Here is a 26,472-nt window from a genome sequence, read left to right as displayed (position 1 = left end):
TGAAGGTGTTCACAGCCCACTAGAACCATTCATAACAGTGAGAACTTATCTTAAAGGCAGAATTCCAGGATGAGGACAACTCTTCTCAGGCTCTCTTACCTCACACAGTTTTGTTTAGGAATTAACACACATACTACACCATTTAAATCCTTTTCCAGTACCTTCCCACACATTTCCCTCGTTTGCTAGGTGCTGTCAAAATGGCTTTGATTTTGGTGTTGTCACATTAGTCATGCTGCAGCAAGGAGGCCGTGGCAATGTTTCTGCGTGGATCTGCCACAGGTTCCTCAAAAGACAGCAATCAGGTGAATGTTTACCATTCCTCTGCAGACCATTCTGGTGAGGTCAAAGGAAACTGCAGATACACACCCTCAGCTATGCTCATCACTGGAACCAAGCAACAAACCCCACCTGAAGTGTTGCATTCTTCATTCATCTGAGGGAGAAATCTAAAGCTGCTCAACAGCTCTAACAGCAGTGCATAAAAATGAAGAATGGGTATGGGAAAAGAGGAAAAAGGCTTATTTTGCCTTTTAGCAATATCCCACGTTGTTCATGTTCAACTGAAAATACTATACACTTCACACTAACCTAAGTGCACACATTGAAAGGTTCTGTGCAGGATCTACAAATTTGTCAGCAAAAAGGATACATTACCATTTTCCCTAAACTACAAAAGCTGGCTCCAGCAATACCTGGCACTTTAGGCTTCAAAGATATGGGCTGAATCAACCTACAGTGAATAAGCAAATTCCTCAAGGTCACTTGGTTCATCAGTAACAAAAATCCCTGAGCTAAGGTAGAAGAATCTCTTTTCCCCGACTGCCAGTTCAGCAAGTCTTAACCAGCACTGTGAAATTCAAGAGTCAACACCACAGTAAAGAACAGAGCTGTTTGAGATTGCACCTAGGTAAGATTTCCTGATGACGCCTCCTCTGGCACTCTCAGCTACAGAGGGAACCTAAGGCAACTCAGCTCTTGCTGCAGATGTCTCAGCTCTGTGAGGAGAGATGACTCTGTGGTTCCATCCCTGTTCTATTGAACAGACATGAACAGCCGGGCTGGACTGAGTCCTTAAACAACAGAACTCCACTTAGGCCTCTGAAAGACACCCAAGAACTCATAAGGATAAGCATGAAGGAGATGAGTATTAGAAATGAACAATGCTAATAGAAAAATTAGAAGCATGATGAGAATTTCCAAGTTACAATGCTTTAGTTCTTAAATTAGTTTACAGATTGTCTGTTTTGAAATTAGATTTATTATTTGAGGAAACTGAAAACAACATACAGGCTACCAGAGTCTTGATTTCATCCCATGTTTGCATTAAAAAAACAAGCACAACTGCAGACATGTCAGACAACAGGAGCCCAGTTAAAGGATGGAAGAACAGAGATGGAAGCCTTGGGATATGTGACTATGCTCCTCAAACAGTGCAGAATCAATTCAACCCAGCTGAAAACACCGGGAAGAGAGAGAAGGAGCAAGGAGAATGGGTCCTACTACTGACATACTGCCCCTAGTCATCTGAGGGGTCTGCTGATGGAAAAGTGGTCTCCTAGAAGTCCAGCCACAGGCAGAAACATTACTGCAATCAGGTGCTTTACAAAGAATATAGTCACCTTTTTAAATCTTATGAAAAGTTATCACTGGCTTGCGAAGCTCATCCTGAATTAAGGGCAAGCCACTATATGTTTATACAAAAAAATGCTTCCTGTGAGTCCAACCTGAACCAGTCACAGATGGAAGCTTCAGGAAAAGTGAAGTAATGGTCTACTGCCTGCAGTACCACATGCAATGGATCTAACAAAGGGTCACCAGAGCTCCTGTGGGGCACACTGAGCATGATTTTGTACTGAACACATTCAAGAAACACCTGCCTAGCTGATAATCTGGCAGCATCTCACCCTCACTGGAATGATGCTGTAACAGGGATAAAAACACTTCCAAAAGAAAAAAAAAAACCAAACACTGGAGAAAATTATCAGACACAATAAAAGTCTAGGTAATGAAAAGCCTATGTACCTTTGAGACAGCTGCTCTGTACAGAGCTTTTATTGCTACCTGTTTTACTTCAAGCCATAAACCCAGTTGCTTTTGCAAAGTCAAATAATACAGACCCCTCAAACATCAGGGTCACCAATTTTAAGTTCATGGAGAGAAGCCAAAATGCAGTTTACTGACTGCAGTAGGTACAATATGCTCACATTTGAATGATGCAGCACAAGAACTGACAGGAAAATTGGGAAGGCCTTTTGTCTCAGAGTGCAGGATGGCAGCGGTTTCCAACACAGTGCAGTCAACTGACAAGAGCAAATCTGGAGCCTGCAGAAAACAGGTAACAAAGCTCCTCTTCCAGAACAAATAACACACATAGGAGCTCTTGAAAGTCACTCAATACAGTTAGAGGTGGGTGGCAAAACCTGCTGCAGGTGAATGAAGAATAGAATATCCTGATTTGGAAAGGGCCCACGAGGATCAATAAAATCCAACTCATGGCCCTACACAGGACAGCTCTGAGAACAACCCCAAGAACAACAGCACTCCAAAGAAATCCAGCTGTTTTGTATCTGGGTCATCATTTTAGGATGAAGCTGCAGAGCCAGGTGTTTACAGCACAGGTAGCATGTGGCACCTAAAAGATGCATTTAAGTTATATGGCAGTTTGGGGAGAAAGCCTGAAGGCAGGGACCTTTTCTCTTGAGACAGAATGGCAGATTGTTACAAAGAGTATGTTTTTCAGTAACTCACAGGCAGTGTCCAGCCTATGAGAAGTTAATACCAAATTAACTCTGACAGAACAGAGGCAAGTTTGTTAAGGCCCTGCCAGCTCTTCTCTATGTTTGCTCACAGCACATCACTTCAGAGGCTTATGTGAAAGCTCAGATATCAAAGTGCAATTTCATTCCTATGCCTGGACCAGAGTAACTGCAGCTACCAGACTCTGGTCTTAACAGATCCTGGTTTTCTCAAGCCAACTATCCCATTCATCAGAATACCATTTTATACCCTGAGACCAGGAGTTTTGGACATGGGAAAAAGGAAAAAAAAAAAACCAAACAACCAAAAATCACAAAACAAAGCCACTATATCCTTTCAGAATGTTTAAGCCTTCCAATACTGATGAATGAGGTATTCCACCACAAAAATAGGACAGATTACCTCTATGCAAAACAGTGATTGTGCAAATCTTTGCTACTTATATCGACCTCCTGACCCTATAAAAATGTAGGGCTGAGTAAGATTTTCTGTATAAAAGTGGTAGTTTATTTCTTTTCTGATCAAGAGTTGTATCACTAGTCAATACTACATTTTATTGCTAATCACAAGTCGATGCACCGGGGTTTCAGAAGAGTTTGGTTTATAGCAATCCTATGTACCAAAAGGAAAAAAGTTACAAATTCAGACTTTGCAGACACATTGCCACATCCCTATAGAAGCAGGGATCCATTAGGTCTGTTTCATTAGAAAATTCTCCTCTTGAACAGTTTCTGGAGAACACACAATCACGATTTTCTCCAGTAGGAAAATTCACCCCATCATTCCATGCAAAAACAAGGTGGCCAATCTGCTCCACAGCCTAAAATCCCTTTCCTACAGAACGGGAAAGGAACAGGTATTTACACTGCTCCTACTGTGTTGTGTTAATGCTTAAGTTACTAGGAGCAAGTTGGCACATCTTCCGAGTACACACCTATTACCCAGCTCAACTCAGCTTCCTGTTGCTGGGGTAGCAAGTTCTCTCCAACACAACTGAGATGTGTCCTACTAACACTCTACAAAAATGCTACGGTAACCTTTGCCAGACAGCAACACGGCAGCACTTGCTTCAGAAGAGCATTGCACAGCCTTTCAGTAACACAGAGCTCAGTGCATGCTTCATCTGTCTCAGACCCAGTATTAGCTGCTGTAAGCAAAAGCCTGCGGGCACACGACAGACAGTGCTGCCACAGAAGAGGGACTGCACTGCTTCAGATGCTGCTGCCCTGTCATCCCCAACACTGTGATGCCTGGATTTCAAGAAGGGAGAGTTAGGACTCTGTCCCTTTAGTCATATTGCCTTAGAGAAACTCAAAAGAAACTCTTTGGGAGCTGAACGTCTATTGGGAGCTGAACATCTATTCTTGTTAGAAGGCTGCACTGCGCAGGGCTCCAGACAGATTTGATTGGTTCTGAGGCACATACTAATACAGTTTAACTTATGATTAAGTAAGTCAAAAGCACTACCAGAACAAAAATATTAAATGGAAGGTTAAATAATTTGTCCTACTGAATTCAATTTCACATTTCACCTGTTCACACGAGCACCTCCTATCTGGTTGGATTTGAACAGCCTACAGCTCAACCTCAGAAAGGAGGCGCTGAGAAACAAGAGACTGAAGCTGCTTGCGACAAAAAGATGGATATAAGTATAAAAGAGGTTCCATTTCCAGCACCAGTAATACTGCCTGCTCAAGCCCAGGTGTGGTCACCAGGGAGACTCCTAAATTCAGGAACATTATTCAGTTAAAACAATAGACCACACTATTCTGCAGCTGCCGTGATTCCTGGCTACATCTCCCAAAAGAGTTTGCCACCTGTCGAAATTGTCTCTAATGAAAAAGCAAGACTGCTCAACGAGATGAAAGCAACACTCCCAAGCTGGCTTATTTGGTGAGGACCCAACTTCAGACCAGGAGTCTGCAGGCATCAGCTTCAGCAAATGGGATCTCTTTCACTATCCAACAGCTGCCTTACAGCTACTGCAGAGCAACAGCTTTTTAGCTTCCTTAAAATATAAAAGAACAAAACCCCAAAAAAACCCCTGGATTCGAAGCATCCAAATATGGCCTGTTGTACTGGAACATATAAATCCTTGGGGGAGGAGGGCATCTTCTTCCTCTGCCACAGGCAGCGCTTACTCCATGATGGCCCGGTACAAGGCAGGTTCAATATAATCTTCACGGTAGCGTGAATTGATCACTCTTTGCCTCTTCCTCTCTTGACTGACCTCCTTCTCTTCGAAGATCTCTGTGAAGCGCATATCTGAAGCTATTGACTGAGAGAAAAAGACAAAATTAGTCACTAGAGCACAGATCAAATCCCTGCCTCCACATCCTCCTACTGCAGGTGAGAAAGAACCAAGCCAAGACACTTGGGAACATTCAGCCTTCTTCAAAAACTGACCAAACACAAGAAGAAAAATATTTAAGAAACTGGATTTACAAGTCTGGGGATTATTTTAAGTGAACTGTAATCAGAGATCTAAAGAATCACAGGTATCAAATTTAACTGAGCACCTGATTTAAGTTCACAGTCACTTTCTCAAAGTAATAAACAGAGTCACCTGTTCCAATTTTCAAGCAGTCTAGTATAATTTCTGCTTTGTGAAGTAAGCATGTTTAAACACCTGGTCACAGGATTCAGCTGTGATACATTCTTTCTTAAACCTCTAACATCCTGCATGCCTGCCAACAGATCTGCATCAGGTGTGAATGTCTGTGCTGTAAAGCAAGACACCCCAGTGTGCTGTCTACAACTGCAGTTTTTGTAGTGGGAAGTGCAAATCAACAAAACAGGGACCTAAAACAGCTGTGGGATCTCTGTCCTTGTTAATAATCAAAAACTTAATTAATAACTAACTTAATTAAAACGTAACTAGTAACTACAATTTTTGTAGTGGAAAGTGTAAAACAATAAAACAGGGACCTAAAAGGGCTTTGGGATCTCCATCCTTGTTGATGATCAAAACTTAATTGGAGAGAGCCCTGAACAACCCTTTCTGACAAGTTACCCCTGTTTGGAACAGGTGTCTGGAGACCTGCAGAGGTCCTTTCCCATCTGAATTTATTTTACAATTTCAAAAAGCAGCCAGCTGTCTTGATGCCACCCTACTAAGAGCTTTTCAGAACAAAGGGTAAGTGAAGGAACTTGGCCATTCTTTGCAATGGGAGTAGACAATGGAATTTATGACAGCAGGTATGAAAGGGTTTTAACGTGCTGTCCCAATCAGTGACTCATGCTATAAACTCACGCCCCTGCAGAAGGAGATAGAACTTTGCTTTTGTAGCCTCATCAACTACTGAGCTTTGCAACAACTGAGGGGAGAGCACCAGATTTTAATCTGCTGCTCCCATGTGCTCATCTTGCTGATCAAGGACAAATTAAGTTAAATGAACTTCTTTAGTAGAAGTTTGCATCCCTTGTACCTACCAGCCTTGATTTCACTCTCTTAGGAAGCTCCTCTTCAAGAGTATATACATCATCCCTTTTCACCATCAGCTGTGAACCATCTTCAAATTCCACCTAGTAGAGAACCAGAATTTGTTCTGCCATAAGTCTCAGAAGTTAGAACCCTCCCACAGCTCCCCAGAACTTGCCTTCTCCTCCCCACAGAGAGCTCTCATGAAATAATCTTCTACCACTTGAAATTATAAAAGATACATATGCAGCTATGCACACTGCAACAGACTTTAACCAAAACCTCACCAATATGACAGTAAAAGTAGTCCAGCAAGTTTGGGGATATTCTTTCAGCACCTGACAAGACACTTTGGCTGGTCACTTTAATATAGCCTGAAAATTCATCCCTTTGGAAGCGTGCAAGGCATGGTGCATATCACTAAATAGAGAGAAGCAAAACTGAACTTATTTTAAGTAGTTTAAGCTACAGGAACAGACTCTGATGAAGAATTGCAAAGGAGCAATTTTCAGAAGTACCTGGATATAAGCACAGCTGCAAGCAACCACTTTGCTCTTAACTCCAGCAACTATTACCAGCATCTGGCTTTGATGACAACAGCCAGTAACTTCCCCAGAGTGTTTAAGCATGACTCCCCTATAGCTCTGTCAGCTTTAAAAGCAGCCCTGTTAACATGATTGGCTTGTTCTGAGTGAGGAATTTTCAGACAACAAGTTTGTACCTGGTACATCTGGATGGCATGTGATGCGACAAACTTGGCTCCATAAACTTGTCCATCTGTCCATCTCACCTGCACGACTTCCCCTTCAGCAGGGGGACCTAACTGAAGACAGTCTCGACTCTAGAATAAAGAGGGAAGATGGGAGAGAGGAGAAGGATAAGCAGCTCCTTCATGTGAAGATTCAGCAAACCACCAGGGAGTCACATTGCACACCACCCCAACTATTACTCCATTTTAGGGATGGCAAACTAGGCTGAAAAACATCCATCTATGTCATCTGCATTTAAATCCCAACAGTGGTACCAACTTCAAAGTATTTGATGTAGAAATGGTAAGCAAGTATCAGCAAGTTTTCCTTCAAACCTACCACTGCTAAGCAGCCAGAGATTAGCTGCACTCCCTGTTACACCTGTCCCTATTTGCCCTCAGTTAAGTCAGTCTCAGATAACACCCCTAAGGCCATCCTGCAGCACATCTCAGCCACCAGAGGAGGACCCAGGGCTGGAAAATTAGCAAATCCTCTGATGTGTCTTCTCTGCAGCAGCAAGAATTGACTCATGATGGGCTCTATACCAGAACCTCACTGTGTAACATACCACAATGTCCTCTGGGTACAGGTTATCACTGAAGGAGCCATCATCAAAGTTGACCTCGTAGAAAGTCTCCTTTGCAAGGCTGACCACTTCACACTGATAGAAGCGACCATTCTTGTGCTTGCTGATGACTATCTGTCCAGGTGACAGATCCTGGAGTGCAGCCTTCGCTCGCTGAGAAGAGAAAAATCACTTTTTACACACTGCCTCAATAAAGAACATGTTGAGGACCATTGCTCCAGTGCTGGCACACAACACAGCACAACATTTTAGATCAGGTGAGTTACTTTACTTAAAACACCATCAGAAGCCTTTTTCGAGAAATTCTGCCTCTGAATTTCAAAAGCCTGAAGCCTAATCTGTTAGATGCTGCTTTCCTTAATTTACTGAGTAAATTAGGCTCTCATTCTTCAGAGCAATGCAAGGCCTTTATAGTAAACATTCCCTAATAGACTGTTGTGGTTTTGGTTAAAAAGGCTACATGGGAAATTTATAAACTAATCAATCACTTAAATGTGAAATTCTATGAGCACTCATGCAGTCTGCTGGAGTACCAGCACTAAATCCTGCATATTAAGTATCACAGCATACACCCCACTATTATTCCTCATTACAACAGCCACAGGAGGGATGTGATGCTTTCAGTCCTTCTGGGCTGCAAACCAAAGTACAATAAAGGACCTAACTAAGATCACTCAGAGCAGCAACAAGGCTGAGATCAGAATCCAAGACCAACACCATTAGATTACACTGAACATTGTGAGAGCCAAGCCTTTTATGACGTTTCAAAAGAACCACACAATCTAAAGACTTTTCAGTCCCTCCAAGATACTGCAGTTCAAATCCTGGGAATCACACACCTAACTCACCTCTGCCTGAGATGGAGTCTTATGCCTGAAGCAGGTAATGAAGACAACAAATGGCCAGTCATCAGGCTGCATCATGACTCCTGCTGCTTGGGCACAGCTGACATGAAAGGATGTGGGACACCGACCATGTGAGCACTGTACACAGCAACCTGCAATTCTCTTTCTCCTTTTCTTGCAGAAGATGCATTTCTGTGGACAGGAAACTAGAAGTTATTGGTTGGCACTAGCTTTTACTCCACACAAAGGGCTATCTGGCCTAGCTATAATGGCTAATAATATAATAGCTGTGCCATTTAGTCTTTGTGAGAGCACTGCTGCTTTCTGACTAAACAGAAATGGGTAGCTACCAGTTCTATTGTCTACGAGACAATACTTCATAAAAGTAAATTAACCCAACAGATGAAAAATGTAAATTAAATATCTACCAGCTCAACATGCACAAAGCATGTGACCCAAGGATGCTAGCAACAGGAGAACTTAGATTAAATCAGCTTGCAATGCTCCAACTCAATAGGGCCTTTCAGCACTTGACTATTAAGTTACATAAATACAAGCAACACGATTTAGAATAATGGACAAAGACCACAGAAGTAACAGTTAAAGTTCTATCACTACTACCAGTGACTCAATTACACTTGGGTGGGGCCTGCTGGGCTGTCAGAGGAAAAGAATACATTAGCATATGCAAAGTAGAGCAATTTGCCCCTAAACACCGAGTTGTTAAAAGAGTTAAGTACAGTTGCTTTCTTCCTGAAGACATTCACCCATTATATGAATGGCTCTCATATACTGAAGCATCTGAGTGCTGAGCAGCCAATAAAGCAAGTTAAATACCAGGGAGTAGAAAAACAACAAACAATAAATTATCACCGTTACACCACTGTATGAATGTCATTTGCCACATACTGAAAACTGTGCCCCTTTTGCTGGCTCTTCATGTGAATAACATAATAGAACAGGGAAAGGTCAAAAAAAATGGGAATAGGGACAACTGCCATTTCCCATACACAGAACAGAGCAGATTATATAGTTCAGCCTGGAGAGGAGATAACTTGGATTTGAAGGGATAGGCAAAGTTGCTCAGATTCTGAAAAGACTGGAGCCACCACCGATGAAACACAGATGATCCTTACCAGTCTGAAACGTTGCAGGGGGATTTTGCCAACATCTACAGGACTCCGTTCTGCAATGTTCACAAATTTTGCCTCCAGTACAGCCACAGCACACATCACATGAACCCACCTGTCAGGACAGAAGAGAGGAAAAAGAAATTATTATGTATGGAGCCAACAGAGGATGCTCTGGAGTTTAAGTAAGTACAGTTCTGTTGAAGTTTGCCATGTAAACCACAATAAATAGCCTCTGAGAACTAGCAGCGTAATCTTCCTTCCTACTGCTAGTAACAGGTCACATGTGGGGCAAAACCAAGACTTCTTCATACTTCCAATCTACTACTGACAGTCTTAACAGGAGAGCAATTTAGTGTGACTTTTGCTGGCAGCAAACCTGCATGATAAAAGACTGCCAGGCCAAGTTCCCATTATTTTATGGTGCTAGAAGACAGCACCACAACCAAAGGACACGGGACAGGCAGCTGCATGCACATTTTGCTGCAGAAGTACCTTGAATTTCAATATGCTATGCTACTTAAAGCTATGGTTGTCCTTTGTCTCCATTGTCACCACAAATTAAGAGAAATCAAAATTGTCTGTAGAAAAGGTACTGAGAGATGCTATCTCATGGGGAACCTTGTTTTTATGTGGTAGGTTACACCTCTGCACATTACAGCTCTGCACTATAAATGCAAAGCAATCACCAGCTGCTATCAACTGAGTGAGAATGAGGCATTACCTACAGATATGACAATTGCTGCATGAGAACACAATGAACACACTTTACCATATCCTTCCCAGTAACACAAATTGTGAAGGGTGTTGGTCACTCTGTTACACCAAATGCAGACACTGAATTTACCAGTTTACCCTCAGATACGTAGGAACTGACCTTCTCCCTTAAGATCACAAAAATCTGGAACACTCACTTGTCATCATTGGCTCTCTGTAGTGCTCCTCCTCGTAATGAACACAAACAGCAATCCTGGAGCAAGGAAAAAAGCATTAGCTGGAAGAGTCAAATCCAGAGCACTGTACTTGCTGCATAACTTCCACCTCAAAACGCACATCCAGAGGAAGAAAATGGTTTTGCTGTCAGAATAGAGCTAACTACCTTGTACAGATCAGCCCTTCAGCTCTCAAAAGCTGCTGCCCTCAGGGCAACAAATATAGACTCCAAGTCTGTTGAAGGCAAGCAGACCTACCACTGAAGGTTCCATGAATTTGTTATGGGTTCCTTTTACAACTGCAATACCCTCTTATCCTTTGAGGAAGTGTAAAAGGATCTGGAACAAGCATGAGGAAATACAATTTGAAAGGCTGACCTGTTCTGCTGATCTAGAGTCTATACAGCTGTTTGAGGGAATCCCATTCTTCCTGCTTTCTTCATGCATGCACACTTCCCTAATTATTAACACAAGTTACTTACTGGTTTAGAAATAGTAGCTACCATAAATTAAGACAGACAATGGAGCTATTCCCACGTTCATGCAGAACATCTTCCCTCTGATTCAAGTGAATCAGCAGCTTTGAGCTGGTTAAAAGGATACCATTATGGTCTAAAAGCACCAAAATAGAACAGACTGGCTCCTGACCATTCTCTAGGTTCTTCTCATAGGATAATTAAAAATTAAATTAAAATAAACCCCAACACCCACAACAATATGGAAATTAATTTTGTAGCCAATATGTACCAGACTCCATCTGTGAAAAACTTTACCTCTTCTAAGGCATTTTCTGTACACCGGGAGCACATCCAGTCTTCAGTGGCCTTGTCAGGGGATACACCATAACAACCTAGAACAGACACATCTCACTGAAGAGCTTATCTAAACTCAAACCCATTCCCCTTGGGCCCAGAAGTCAAGCAGGAATTAAAATCAATGACCCCATGATGACACTGTGTATTTGAAGCTACCCATGCAGCCAACTGCCTGTTCCATAGGCCAGCACTCAAGTATATCCTACTGTGCTAAGGGCTCAACTTCATGTATCTGTATGTTAAACCAGCTGGTAGAGGCCTGCTGTGATGTACAGACTCAGGACAGAGAACACCAGAATTTAGGGTGACATCCAGATGCACTCACTTGCATGGACACAGACATGGCAGTTCTTGCAGGTGATGAGTACGCTGGTTCCATCTTCCTCTAGGTAGGGAGTTGAAAGATTGAGGTCAGTGCTGCAGCCAGTTGCAGTAAAGCACATTTCAGGAATCAGGGGTTTAGTTCGGATCTTCCCATCCACAGCAGCTGGAGTTACTCCAGAATTTTGACTGCTGCCTTCACATTCTGCCTATAAGGGATGGATGGGGAATTTAAGTTTTACAAGTAAAATGGTCTCACTTCATCTTTACTCACTCGTTATTTGATACATAAATCCAGTTCAAAGAAAGGATGAAGGTGCTGAAAGATTATAGAGTTGGTAGGTTAGGTGAAAATATAGTTTATAAAATCCTCAGCTGCTGTGGCTTCAGAATGCAACTATGTTCTACCCAAATACTACATGTAAAGTCTGAATTTCATCCCTCTAATGAGCAACAAGATACACATCAAACTGCATCTCTTGTGACAGAAGAGATGGAATCACCAAGCCCACCTCATGCTCTACAGAAAACACCCTGAAATACAGAGGATCATAAGCCTGCTGTCCCCCACTGTACATTTATCTTACCTTAATATGGGAGGATTACCAACACACAAATAGATACCTACTGCAATCTCCATTATTTTTTTTTCAGAGTAGTTCTGAACAATTTTAATGGGCTTTAAAACTAATTTGTTCTGGGAAATAAGCAGACTAAAAATGCAGTTTCCAGGATAAAGCTCAGGAGACCTTCAGGCTAATCTTTTGTAATTTATTCATCTAAGCCAATGTCAAAACAAACAGCAAAGACATACAAATTTTATAGAGGTATGTTTCCATTCAAGTTACTCTTCTGAACAGCTAAACAGAAATTAATCTCTTTCTTTGCAGAAATGTTCCAAACCACAGGCCACCACTGAAGTAGCTTGCCTAATCTTTTAAAATTATTGTTAGCAGAAATTGCAATAGTAGAATGCTTCCCAAAGCTAGGGAAAATAAGTACATGTAACACTCACAGCTGGAAGGAAACGGACATGTTTTCAACAAGTCTTGTTTAGTCAGATTCTGTAAAACTTACTGATTTACACTGAACATTGCATGTCAAGCAAAAGATCAAATGACTGGGGGAAATCTATAACAAAGTTGAAGAAAACATGACCTTTTTTTTTCCCAAGCAGCTAGATACTTTTCTTCTTCCCAAAGGAAAAGCGCATATTTGTCTGGCATTTTGTGCCAATTTTTTATTTGAACGGGTAACTGAAGTGAGTTTCCAGACTTGCTATAGACTTTCTGAAGTTGGAACAAAGAGCCTAACCACAGCTCAAATCTTGGAAGACTTTCTGCTTCACTACTGGTGTAGACAGACATCTGAAAACCTGCAGTTAAGAGTTTTCTGCTCGACAGCAACTAAAAAAAAAAAAAAAGAAGCTAACAGAACTTCAACTGTCCTCAAATCCTTAAATTTATACACTGTCAGCACTAGTGAAATCCTTGTGTACCACACAGCTCCTATGCAGAATTTCCAGTCCTAACAAGAACCTGCTCTCAGACAGAAAGAGCAAGATCAAACAGAAACTACAGTCGATGGTTTTCATGAAAACTAGAAACTATATGAATATTTTCAACAAAAATGTGAGGTCTTCATTTCCAAAACTGTGGTGAACATGTTTCTGGTGCCACCATAATCATACAGTGATCTCAAATGAATCACTGAATATTCTCAGTGTATTGGAAGGGTCAAGCTTCTCAAAGTTGCAAAACACAGCTGTCGAACACTCAGACAACTATTCAAGCTACCTTAAAATTACTTAGCTTAGGTATATCAAAAAATTCAGTGTAGGACTCCAGCCTACGCAACAAGTCAATATGACAAAGGAGTTCTGCATCCCATCCCACGCTATGTGCTTTGTTAAAAGCGCATTTTCACTACTGTCATTATGGATACACTCCAAGACAAGACAGTTTTCTATCTATACCATCTACAAACACAACCCTAAATCCTTCTAAGTAAAAGGTCTTCTGTGCCTGCTCCCCAAAGACCGTGAGGTATGAGTGGACCTAAAGAGTTTTTTTAAAAACACTTTAGAAGTGAAGGAGTCAGTCCGGAAAACAGAAATGGGATTTTATAGTCAGCAACAATCAAGCTCCATTCTGTGGTTTGAGCAAAAGCCACAGAACACAAAAGCTTCTGCTGAACAGATGAGCGAGCCCCTGAGAACCAACAGCCAGTCCATCACAGGTGTGAGAAGGCTCACCCACTTGTGCTGTCCTGGAAAAATTCCTTGGGAAGACTGCAACACTGATATAGGTTTTGTTAACTGACAACATGCAAACCAACATATGTAAAATTATGTACCACGGCAGCATCTGTGGTATATATTCCACTATCTCTATGCATTAAGAGTCTTGTTTTCATACCTGATATGCCTGGAAGAGCATACAAACAGCACAGTATGGAGACTGCTGAGCCATGGTTCGATTGTACTCCTTTTCAGCCTCAAAGTTTGGTGGCCGGTTCTGCCAGAGCTGGCTAAGTGGCTTGGCCCAAGCTTCTGTCTCCTCAGCCTCTTCTTCAGGAGTTAGCTGCTCTGGTGCCTCTGTGATAAGAGATCATTCACTCAGTGATTATGTGTCTTTTTACAGATGCTCTTCTTGTAAATGAAACTAAATAAGGCAAGAAGCTATGAATGGAGATGGATGAAAGACTGCCAGAATTCAAACTGACAGAAGGGTGATGGAAGCCAGTAACTCAGTCTCCTTTTTAAGAGGCTTCTACTAATCAAGCAACCGTGCAGACACAAGACAGGCTTACTGAGAACAGCACCAGTTCCAAATTATATCAAGACTAAAGCTGTCAGCCAAAGAACCTGGCACTGGAATTTTTTTTTAAATCATGAATATTTACATCAATGACTGGGATACTCTAAGGCAGATGCAATTATGCAACAGTCTCTGGTACTGGTTAAATTTTCCTTACAGGGTTGCAACTTTCCAAAGAACAGAACAGGAAAGAAAGATGACACCATTCAAGAGAAAGTTTAATGATGCAATGAGACAAGCACCTTGTCTAGGATGCAAAGGTGTCACTTGCTGACTCCTGTTATCACCACACTGCCCATAGAAGCTGAGACCCTCTCTACAGTCTCCCTAAGAGCATAAGGCTTTACTCACCATCATCACTAATGCAGTCTTTAACCAAGAGTGGGTGATGGCGTGGGAGTTTGCTCAAGGGCTGGCGACGACCCTTGGACTTCTTACTGTCCTTTGCTGAGCTGATGTACTCCTTTGCTGCCTGCACGAGGAGAAGAATTCAGCAGCCAGTTAGCATGTGCTTCCATGATTTTATTTCTAATGACCTAACTTCAGCTCTAACTGGCTAAGTCTTTTGAAATGCTCAAAGCACTTCTGCTGTGATAAACCAGACAAAGCTGTACTGTTGAGCCAGTAGAAGGGACACTTTTTGGAGGTCCTAGCATAGCTTTTCATGCAAGTCTGTTTACATAAAGAATCATGTAAAAGACAGAAACAAAGAAGGAAATGTTGAATGGTTCAACTTAAAAGAGCTGTGGTAAGAAGTCTCATGCATTCTGGAGAAGCCCTCAGTTTGTGTGTCACTTAAAAATTCTAAATTTATAAGTAAAAAAAAAATAAAATATACAGAGTTCATTGACATCTCGACCTAACAGGCTTATTTTAAGCGAAGGACACTTTCATCCCTTCTGCTTATTACTTGCACTGATATCTTACCAGACAGACTGGAAGAAGGAGACTATAACAACAGTTATTTCCTCTTCCCTTAGCCTTATGTAAAAACAAGTGACACACTGACAAAATTACTACTAACCTGACAAGCAAGGCAATAAAGGCAATGATTTTAACAGCCCAGGAAGTCTCTCAGTAGATATGAACCTACTACCTAAAGTTGGATACAAGACTTCTAAGAAACACTGAAATGGAAATTAGCATTCCCAGTTACCACCTAATGGAAAAGTTGGTTTGAAATACCCAACTGGGGTATTTCCCAGTTGGATTGTTTTCCCACTGGGGAAAACAATCCACACCCATTCAGAATTTCACCTTTTCCCTGTATAGAGCATGCAATGGAAACATCAGTATCCTCAACGGAATTTCTTTAGTTTAAACAGCCATGAGAACTCTTCCTTAGTTTCAGCTTAACTACCAACAGATTTGCCTATTTGCTGTTCCATTTCTGTAATTCCTGGATTTTTAGGACACAATAATTATTCACCTCCCATTCTCTATGCACAGATTTAAAGAGGGAAACAAAATAGTGAAAAGACATTACCAGATAAGATTTTAACTCTTCTCTTAGGTTGATTAATAAAACATTCATTAGTAGTTCTTAAACACTGAGATTTACATTCTCCCAAACAATAACTTTTGTTGCATCATTTCTTCTCTTTTAAAAGGGACACAGGCAATAAAAGCTGGATCAAACTAGATATTAATTTTAGGTATAAACAGGTGTCTATTACTAAAAAAGGACCTCAATCAGCCTGTAACACTACCTAGTCAAAACCACCAAGCTACTTTTTTTGCCTTACAGAACTTAAATAGTTTAGAGGAGTTCTCAACACCAGGGATCTCCTTGCCTTCTAGAAGAGGTAAGAGCGTAAAACAAAAATTGGAATGCAAGTCTGTTTAGCAAAGCCCATAGGTATTAAAAACACATTAACAACTAAGCAACTTGCTATGCAAACACCAATGGGACGAAATTGTAACCTGTACGGACAGGAAGTTTTGTCACAGCAAATCCCTGACCATGGAATTACGGCCCTTCAGCTCTCAGTTCTCTTGCCATTCATACCTCTGTCAGTTCTTGGTCACTCATGCTGGTGGTGGCACTGGCTTTCTTCCCTGAAGTCTGTTCATTGTCAGATCCACTGGCATCCCCCTTAGCATAGCTGTGGACTGTGAACACCCCAGCTGGCCCAGGAAGAGTTCGTTTTGCCAACAGCTCAGTCGATTCAGAGTCTGAAGAACAAGAATACGCAGGCGAACTGGACTGAACGCTGGATGTTGCACTCTGCTTTGATGCTGGCAATGCTGAAGTGGAATTGGAAGCATGTGAAATGGAGAGATCCAGTACAGCTGCTTCTTGTTCTTCTTCCTCCTCAAGCTTCACCGTTTTCAATTCTTCAAATTTAGCTGAGTCCCCACGATCTGGAAGAAATGATATGCTGATTTTTTCTGAAGTCTAGGCAGAGAGAGAATATTTGTGCAACCGTTTGCACAAAGCCAAACAGGAAAGCAAACTACTACATGCAAAAAAGTGACAGTAAATCATGTAAAGAGGAGATCATTAATTCAAATGCCTATAATGTCATGGGTGACTTAGTGAGGGAGAGAATACAAGTGTCTGCTCATTGCCTCTTCCAGCACCAGAACTAGGGTATGTCAAACAAAACCAGCAGACAGTGAGTTCAAAACAAACAGAGGTGGTCCTTTATACAGGCATGTATGTACCTAAACAGCCCAACTCCTGGCCACATGATGCTGTGGGTAAGAGGTTACAAATGTTCATGGGAGACTTAACAGGAGAAAAATAAAAACCCACAAACCAAAAGAAGATTATTAAATGCAAGCTGCAAAGGGCTGGAAAACAAATTACGAGAGAGAGGCATCACATATGCTTTCCCTGTTCTTAAGATGTTCCAGAGGCCCTCTGCTCCTCCCATAATAGCAAGGATAAATGACCTATTACAAGCCACGTGAATTTTCCTCCAGTCTACTTATTACAAGTAACACACCTATACAGCATACCAGACCCACACTACCAGGATGTGTGTGCATGTTTTACTAAGCAATTCACATAAACAGGTCACATTGCTCAAGAGGGATGCAGAGGAGCTTAGACTACTGAGGCGTCTGATACATTTCTGTCTGCAGGCAGGCAAAATAAAAAAGAGCAAAAACCAAAAGCCAGAAAATGGTAACATTTTAAGACTTATGACAGTAAATTTCTGAAGTGCTTGCCATGGGTCTGATAAATTAGTGTCTGTTTTTTTGGACACGAAGGAATCCTACTGAGTGGTATCATATGAAAGAGTGCCCCAGATTCAGCTCTAGCAGCTTCTCTCCTTGAAGAATAATACCACATCCGCTTGTACCAGGAAAAAAGCTTGGTACACAGTTACCTGGAAGCTTGAGCCTTTGTTCACCTTGCTGCACAAGTTCACTCATAGGCCTCTCACGAGGCTCTGCCATGTCCTCTTCATACTGCTCCTCCTTGGGGAAGGCCTCACTCTCACTCACCTCCTGAGGCACTTCCAGGCACACCCTGTGCCTTTTTGTTCCTATGCGATGCTTGGGGATGCTGCAGGAGACAAATCCATGTGTCAGGTTAGCAAACATGTAAGTGTGATGAATTTCTGTGTGAATGCATAAAATACAGTCTGGTTTGGAATGATCTTTTAAAAGACAGCATCCGGCAAGCCAAATAGTTTCCAAATTATTTTGAAGCGTTTTCTTTGCCTTTGCAGAAGAAAAGTCAGTAATCTTTAGAGATGATTCCTCAGCATGTTAACAATGTATTGAGCAGCTATGCTCTAGCCAGGCATTCTTTACCTTGAACAAAAAAACCCCTCTAAACAAAACCCCACACAAACCAAAACAATAACCAAAAACCCCACCACCAAAGATAGCTTTAGAAATAGTAGCTGACACTGACTGAAAAAGATTTAAACTGCAAAATGTAAGATGATTAGCCTGCTGACCTTCAGCAGCAAGGAACTGCACACTGATGTCACAGCTTGCAGCACTGATTGTACCAAAATTTGCTAGCAAGTACTGTCCCATGATCTCAATACACTCCCTCTTTTATTTCTGGCCTCTCGGTGCATGGTGCACACTGCCAATCCAGGCTTTAGAGGTCTGTCCCAAGATGAAGAACTACCTTCCAAGCTGGTGTGTTTCCTGCCTACCACAGACTATCATCAATGTGGACTCAAACAGCAAAAAATATTAAGAGTAAATCCTGCTCCCAGGAAAAAATATTATTGCTAACTCTGACTGTTCTTCTATCAGAATGGTAAACACTTAATTGCAGCTCCAATTGCAGCAGGGTCCAAATTCTAAGAATCCAACAGAAAAACAGAGGACTACATAAAGCACTACCTTTTCATCTCGTCCCCATCCACCTCCTCTTTACACATCTCTTCTGTTTCCATTTCCTCAGCACACTGTTTCCCATTCTTGACTTTTTGCATGAGATCCCCTTTAAGGAACTCTGCCGCCTCTGGGGTTGGAAGAGCATGGTCGATGACAGTCACGTCCTTCCCAGCTTTCCAAAGCTTGTAACGATCTGGCTGGTACTTCCTCACAAACACATCCATGGAAATCTTCACCATGTCCTTCCGACATGAGCACTGAAGTCACAGAAAATATTAAAGTAAGGCCACATACCTCAACAATCCTACTCTGAATTCCTGTATCACTTAGCTTTCAGGAGCTTAAGAAAAAAAAATCCCCCATTCATATGTAATTGAACCTCAGAATTCTGACTCAAGATTTTCCCAGGAAATCAAAAGGGTATATATTAAGTTGCTAAAAACTGGGCAGAAAAGCCAGCAAAAAAGAGAAAGCAGAAAACCAAATGTTATCACAATAACTAAGAAAGAAAGCTCACCAGTCTATTTACAGAGTTGCTGGTAGAAGCTGACTGTTTTAAAATGAGCTTATACAAAAATAGGCAGCAAAACCAGAGACTATAATGAAGAAATTAGAGCAACACAAACTCTGGGCCTATCCAGAGCAGTAGAGGTTTCCCTCATCCAGGATAGTTACAAGTAGTACTTCAAAGCATTCACTTCAATGTAGCTTCTGAAAATATAACTTGGTTGGTAAGGCACCAACTTGTTGGTAAGGCACCTCTACAGGGATATTCGGGCTAAAGGTTCAACCAAGATATTTATTTTGGTAAGTCACTTAAGTTACCAAAATCATATTTCCAGGCTAACCAGCCAATAAGTAATGGTTAAAATATTAGACAAAAGCAGTGATGAGCCCTGACCATCAAACAAACTCTTTCATCTCTGGAAAGACGAGTCCCCTGCTTTTCTCTGAAGCCTCACTTGATCTGCACAAAGTTGCAAAACATGTTTCATGCTATCCACGCTTGAAATAAGGGTATGAAGCAGGAGGTTGGTTGGATGTTGTTACCACATGAGAGAGCAAACATCACACCTTAAATGGACAAAGCCCTGAAATCACTCCGTTAGAACGAACAGTGGGGGCTTAATGAGCAGCAGAGTATCCTTTCTTTCACATGCAGAATCGTTTGCAATAGGATGGCAACAGACCACTCACCAGCACGGACTGCTTCCCGTACTCGATCCACCGAAGAGTAGCAAAGTTGGTGGATTCAGCACAGTTAAAGCCGTGATTAAAGCCAGCATGATAGCTATAAGGAAAGGTGATCATGAACTCCCCAGCCTCCTGTGTCACCTAGAAGACAATTGAGACACCACAGTGTTATTCACAATCTACTTGGTGAGTATGATTAAAAGCAGCTCCCATACCCCTCTGCAGCATACCCAAAAACCCTACTCACAGATGGTGGCTGGAGCTCCCTGCTGCAATGGACAGACTTGATACTTGCCTTCACTATTTTCCTACTTATGTTAAATTCTGTTTACGGAAAAGCCACACTCAATATGGGTTTTTTTACTAAAACACAATGCAACTGGTCAAAATAGCACAGAAATGGTTATACATATAAAATACTCTGCGACCAGCTACTGAAGGTACTTATCTGTATCAGTTGCTGGCTTGGCTGAACAGTATCTAAGATCAAGTAAATTTTTATCCACACAGAATTTGAAATTTACTACTGTTTTCTTTTGCTGTTCATATTTGAGTACAACTCTCAATCACCCTTCCACTGCTGCTCTTCAACATTACCCCACTGTCTAAAGGTTTATGACAACAAAACCCTTCAGTTACCGATGAAGATGTGACAGTATTTTATGAACTCCAAGATTAGATCTTTGATATTTCTATGTGGAGAAGGGGATTGGCAGATCATCACCAGAGAAAATAAGGAAATCTATAAAGTTATTAATGAAATTAAAAAATTAGCAGGGAACAAGCCTTATTTTCTGTTGAGGAAGTGGATTGTAACAAAATTGGCAGGGGACAAGTCTGAAACAAAAAAAGGACAATCTCACTTCACTGAATGCATAGCTAAGCAGTGAAGTTAATCTAACACAGGATGTAGTGTACAGTTCTAAGGTAGAAAAAAAATATGGAAAACCAAGCTTTTTTTTTTTAGTAGTCCTTGATAGATTTTTTCGTTTCAAATTCTTTCAGGCCCCAACTGCCAGATAAATGGAAGTACAGTGGGAAAAAATTGCCTTATACCCTTCCTGTTTAAATTTTCCTCTCTAAGCATCTGCTACTGGCTGCTGCTAGAAATGAGACAGGACTGCAGGAACCTCTTGATCGAGCTGGTATAACCATGATTACTTTTCTACACCTTATCAAATGGAATGCCGTATTTCTTCAGAATTGATGGAGAGATGAGGGTCATCTTGTGACGGAGAAATGCTTCACAGCTTTGGGCACTTCCTGGAAAAAAACCTGTTTAAAAGGCAGGCAAGGAGAGATGTTACCATTGTGCTGTGAACCAAATTTGTTTTTCAGCAGATTTTAGGAAAAGTTACTGTCTAAATAGGGTTTCTCCTTAGACCTACAAGTGTGGACCATCTTATTTGAAGTGTGCTAGCTTGCATTCTGAAGAAAACTGGCAACTCCTCCAGATTTATCTTTTAACAGCTGCCAGTTTGAAAGAGCATAAGAAAGACCTTACATAGAAGGATCTTCCCTTAGCCATAAACCTCCAGTTTTAATAATCAATAGTTAAGGATTTTCTGATTAAAGGTTAGACAGACTGTAAATTCATTATTTCTAAGGTGACATTTCTCTTGCGTGTATCCTATAAACAAATACTCAGAAGTAATGTAATCTATATTCCGAAAGGCAAATTATCAGTTCAGTCATGCCAGCCTGTGCTCTGGTGGATATTATAGGCATGTTGTGCTCTTAAAGAGCTGAAATTTGTTGCAGCTGTCCATCCCACCTTTCAAAAAAAAAGCAAGACGTAAATTGCCTGATTACCTTTTGCAAGTCTCTCCAGTCGCTTCCCATGCTCTGGAGGGATCGAGTACCTGCAGTGGTAAGAACAAGCCTGTTAAGTTCAAGTGACACGACAAAATCTCAAGGTCTGACTGGAAATCATAATCAGGCATCAAGGCCTGAATTACTTACAAAAATAAATCCTCTATCTCTACATTGTCTTTTTCAAAGTTTGATGATATAAAGCTGAAAATCTTCATCGAGGCCTTTTACCTTTCTATCCCAAGAAAAATCAAGACCAAAAAGCTGACCATCTCTTTCACTGACTTTTGCTCAAGCAATTAAGGAAGTAAAACGTGTGATGTACATAATTAACAGATCAGTGCAGCAAAACATGAACTGCAATGAGAAAAGGAAGAGCACTTCCTGAACTGTCTCAGTTCACAGCTGTGCAATCGCTGGTACACTCACTGCAAGGAGGAACACAGAGCAAGAGAGAAAATGGAATCATCTCTTTCAGCTGCTCAGACCAAGAGATGAGATTAAGTCAGATGCCTCATCCTTAACACATGCACAACTGGCAGAGTGCTCTTCAGGGCTATGCCTCTCTTTGTACACACCTTTTTATGGTGTGTACATGGTTTTTATACCACAAAATTCCTAGCTGGTTTGACTACAGTAAATAAAGCCAGACACTTAGTTTCCTTTTGCTCTGGAATACAGTGTTATGTTCTTCACGGAGCTCCTTAATAAATCAATCAAACTAAGACACCAGCAAAGCTCGCTTCTTTCAAGTACTACTGTAAAAAAAGCAATGAGCAAATAGTTCAACAAACTGAACTATTCTGTTTCATGTTCCCCTGCTACTCCCACTGCATGGGGTTGTTCACTGGTCACATGGTGCTAGCTATTATTTTTTACTTCAAAGTTGTATTAAAAGGCAGCCAAAAATATTAGTTTCCAACAAAAGTGCCATGGAAACAATTGCTGAAGTTGCTTGAGAAACTAATTTGTGAACAGAACGGCATGATTCACTCTTGAAATTCAATCCATGCTACAGAAAATTTCAGGAGCCTCCCCTAAGAACCACTCAGTGAGATCCACTGGCCTGCTTTTTAGATCTGATAAACAGTTACATTTCAAAGTTCATTAAAAATTGCCTGTTCCCCCAGTGCCTGTGTGACCATACCTCTGTATGGTCATTTTAGAGCCTCAGGAAATAATAAGCAAGTTTTCCAAGCTCTGGTCCTACTGCAGCAGAGAACATCCACACTGTACTGTAATTCTGAAGAACTCTCTACATCAGGACAGCAAATAGTTGTTACAGAAGGCAACCAAACAAATTCTACCCAGGACATGAACTGCTTTGCAGTTCCCTACAGGTTTCTAGTGTTCTCATTATCAGATACCTCTGCAGTGCAAGACTGGAGAAATGATAATTACTTCAGTCAACTCTCGCAACTTCATGGTTTTGACTCCAATATTTTCTGGTATTCCTTTTCTACATTTAGAAGCTTCCCTAGAAAATCTTACCACGACTTGGGTTCCCCAAAATGCAAGTAGTTAATACTGTAGAGGTCCATGTCCTCGGTGTGCCAAGCAAAGGAAGTTTTCCACATGCCAAAATATAGGTAAGGAGTATTCACTCCTTCAATGGTTATGCCACTTTCATTCTCCACAATATCCAGGATTGTGTTCAATCTGCCAATATTCCACGCATCTACATGCTGTAAAACATGAGCCTTGTGTCAAACAAGGATTACAAAGAACAGACCCACACAACTGAGATGACGGTTGCAAAAGCTAACAGGCACTTGTGAAACAGCACATCACAGAATCACACAGCTCAAGCCATGAACTAGTTCCCCTTAACTAAAAGTTCTGCATGGTGTAGCTTACATACTGATTGCTTACTAGCCTTTATGGAGGGGAAAAGGTTACCTGCAAACACAATGTTCAGGAAGGAGAAATAATCACGAAGCTACAAACTTAACAGAGCAGAGAACAATAGCTGATGTTGATTGAACTTGAGCTGATGTCTGAACCCTCTTGAACAAAAGCACTTTTCATTCCAAACATCTTTTAAAATAGTGAATCATGGTAATTTAGGAGACAAGCAAGTAGAATGCAAACTCTTTTTTGACGTTTATCATCCTACCACATAATGGCTACAGAGCTGTCCCACACAAGTACATGCACCAGTGAATACTAAAGCAGTGTGTATCCACTGATCAACACTTCCAACTCTCATATGCCCTTTGGGACAAAGCAACACTTGAGCAACAGTGGTTTCTGCCTTCCTGAACTAAACTATGTTACACTGAAGCGTGAGCAAAGGTCCCTTAGAACACTACCTCTGTCAGCCTTCTTTAACTACCTGGATTAAATGGAGTGTATGTTATAAACACGTGGTTTATTGTGTTCTTGCCTGCTCCAGAAGCTGGAACTATGTGAAAACTATCATTAACTCTTTCCAAAAGGTAAGAGTCAAATGTTACATTAGTATTCATGGAATGCAATATCCCAGGATAACTGTTACCTGAAAACCCAAGCAGTTTGCTCACCTTGTCGTACAGCGTGCCGTTAACGTCGGCCCCGTAGATGGGGGCATTGAATGTAAGGTTTTTCCAGTATTTTCGTTCAAGGTCTTCAAAGTCCGTGTACCGGGGTGTGCAGTACCTGAAAGAACAACAAAGGTACTGAAGACTTTGCAGTTTGGTATTTGACGAGTCTAAACCAACATTTTCCACCATGGAAACAACGGAAAGCTACAATAAAAATACCTAATGCGTGTTAGCAACCAGACCCCTTAACTGCCTAAACAGCAACGAGAGCTGCCACAGCTCTGTTCCTGAGAGACTTGGGAACAAAATACCAGGAAGAAAATTACCTTCCCCATTTCTCAGTTTACTTTCATTTTTTGCTTTGTGCACTTCTCTGGGGCCAGAACAATTTCGCTTTTTAGCTGCAGCTCCTAAGTATCAATGCTACAGCTACTAAGTAGCAACAATTCAAACTCAAAAGTGATAGAAAGAACAACCTGAAAGGGAAAAAAACCCAACAAAACCAAAGTTTCCTGCCTTTCACTTTCAGTGAGAGTAACAAACGTCCACAGACTTACCTGCTAGTAAACTGGTCAAGCATGCTCAGTTTACCAGTGAAACACCTGCTCTTGATGCCCATTCCCTGTTAACTATATACCGGAACAGGGGATCAAATTTACACTCTTAAAACCTATTTCACGTGTGTCTATACACATAGATTCCAGACAATTACATATATAACATTAAACAATAATTTCTATTAAATTATTCTACTAAACAGAATTTTAAAATATCTGATGTGTACTGCTCCTGCAAGATAAAACAAGCTTTGGTGGACTGACTGCAGCTGGCAACTCCAATGTTATTTCTAAGTAGTTATTGCAAAGGCTGTTTCTAAAACTCCTTTTAAAGTGATCTTTTCTCCATCTCCTTTTTCATGCCAAGAACACTTCTCTCCACTACTCAGAAAATATTTTGATGGTCTAGCTACTGGGGACAGACACACAGGAGTGCACAGCACAAGTAAGAAGTTCTGCTGGCATTACTTATCCTCTTGCTGCACAAGTGACAGAGGTCCCCATCCACACAGCCCGTTGTACGAGCACAGCTCCTCAGCTCAGGGCATGACGATCACACCACTGACCAGCACCAGGCTGCACCGACAACCTGGCCCCTGTGGGAACTTGTGGATGCCCCATCCCTGGAAGTGTTCAAGGCCTGGCTGGCTGGGGCCCTGAGGAACCCGGTCTTGTGGAAGGTGGCCCTGCCCGTGACAGGTGGGGAAACAGATGATCTCTAATGTCCCTCCCAACCCAAACCACTCCATGACTCTATGTGCCCGGGACCGGACGTACTTGTCGCTGTTGGCGATCCTGCGGAACTCGCGGACCGTCATGGCTTTCTTCTGGATGTTGTACTGCGTGAAGAGCCCGGACTGCCCTGTCACCACCTGCTGGATGGGCGCGGGGATGACGAGCTCGTCGATGTCATCGTAGCACTGCCGCGGCTTCCACTCCTTGGGCGGCACGATCTGCGGGGACACACGGCCCGGGAGCGGCGGCCGCGGCCGGGGACAGCGTCAAACTCGGGGAACTCGGGCCGAGCCCCGGCCGGGGCGTGCCCGCCCCACCGGCGCCGCGGCGTAAACAAAGGGCGGAGGCGGCCGGTGCGCGGCCCGGGGCCGGCGGCGCGGCCTCCGCCCGGGGGGAGAGGGAGGGTCGCACCTTGGCCAGCCCTGCGCGGTGGGCGCCCTGCGACTCCACGTAGGCGATGTAGCGGCTGAAGTCGCGGAACTGCTCCATGGTGGGGCGGAAGGTCATGATGCGCTGCCCGGGGTTGAGGCTCTCCAGCTCCGAGGCCATGATGCCGGGCCGGCCCTGCGCGGAGGAGGCGGGGGGTGTCGGGGGGGGGGAGGCGGGACACTCCGCGCGCCCCGCCCCCTCCGCCCGCCGGCCAATGGCCGCGGGGTCCGCACCAGCCCTGCCTCCTCATTGGCGGAGCGCGCGTGCCCGTCAGGACCCCCCCCGGCTCCCTCTCCCTCTCCCGGCGAGAACGCCACCGACTCACAGCTCCCCCCGCGCCGGCCCGGCCCGGCCCGGTGCGGCCGCACCGAGTCCCCGCCCGCCGTGCTCACGTCGGCAGCGCGTCCCGCTCCTCTGCCGCCTCGCCGCCTCTCCGCACCGACGCCAGCCGCCGTATCCCTCCGCACCACGCGCCCAATAAGCCCTGCGGGCCGCCGACGCCACCGAGGCCGTTCCGCTCCGCCCGGGCCCCGC

The 26,472-nt window shown here is 42.6% G+C and overlaps 1 protein-coding gene across 2 annotated transcripts; it reads right to left on the bottom strand.

The window, feature by feature from the left end:
* On the bottom strand, window positions 1–26,472 carry KDM4A (lysine demethylase 4A). 2 transcript variants are annotated; one of them, XM_032696386.1, is made up of 22 exons: window positions 26,331–26,472; window positions 25,921–26,073; window positions 25,552–25,727; window positions 24,218–24,332; window positions 23,187–23,380; window positions 21,696–21,745; window positions 21,055–21,158; window positions 19,887–20,024; window positions 18,696–18,946; window positions 17,717–17,895; window positions 16,387–16,742; window positions 14,730–14,850; window positions 13,977–14,155; window positions 11,564–11,768; window positions 11,197–11,273; window positions 10,406–10,461; window positions 9,498–9,606; window positions 8,365–8,553; window positions 7,499–7,669; window positions 6,903–7,022; window positions 6,193–6,285; window positions 1–5,038 (listed from the first exon to the last, which is right to left on the bottom strand). In XM_032696386.1, exons 2-22 carry the CDS (start codon window positions 26,056–26,058, stop codon window positions 4,898–4,900), a joined length of 3,162 nt encoding a protein of 1,053 aa, XP_032552277.1. In that variant the 5' UTR covers window positions 26,059–26,073; window positions 26,331–26,472; the 3' UTR covers window positions 1–4,897. The 2 variants fall into 2 exon arrangements, with proteins under 2 accessions (XP_032552277.1, XP_032552278.1); XM_032696387.1 differs by lacking the exon at window positions 26,331–26,472 and adding an exon at window positions 26,264–26,282.

This window comes from Chiroxiphia lanceolata, chromosome 9 (assembly GCF_009829145.1).
Source record: "Chiroxiphia lanceolata isolate bChiLan1 chromosome 9, bChiLan1.pri, whole genome shotgun sequence".
In the NCBI taxonomy this organism is placed as follows: Eukaryota; Metazoa; Chordata; class Aves; order Passeriformes; family Pipridae; genus Chiroxiphia; species Chiroxiphia lanceolata.
The sequence above is the reverse complement of the archived record's forward strand: the minus strand, read 5'-3'. Positions and strand labels throughout refer to the sequence as shown.

Coding starts and splice junctions, on each gene's coding strand:
- KDM4A (XM_032696386.1), bottom strand. CDS start 26,058: ATGGCCTCGGAGCTGGAGAGCCTCAACCCCGGGCAGCGCATCATGACC. Junction 25,728..25,920: donor ACCGCGCAGGGCTGGCCAAG/GTGCGACCCTCC, acceptor GTGTCCCCGCAG/ATCGTGCCGCCCAAGGAGTG. Junction 18,947..19,886: donor ACGGGAAGCAGTCCGTGCTG/GTGAGTGGTCTG, acceptor CTGTGACTTCAG/TGCTCATGTCGGAAGGACAT.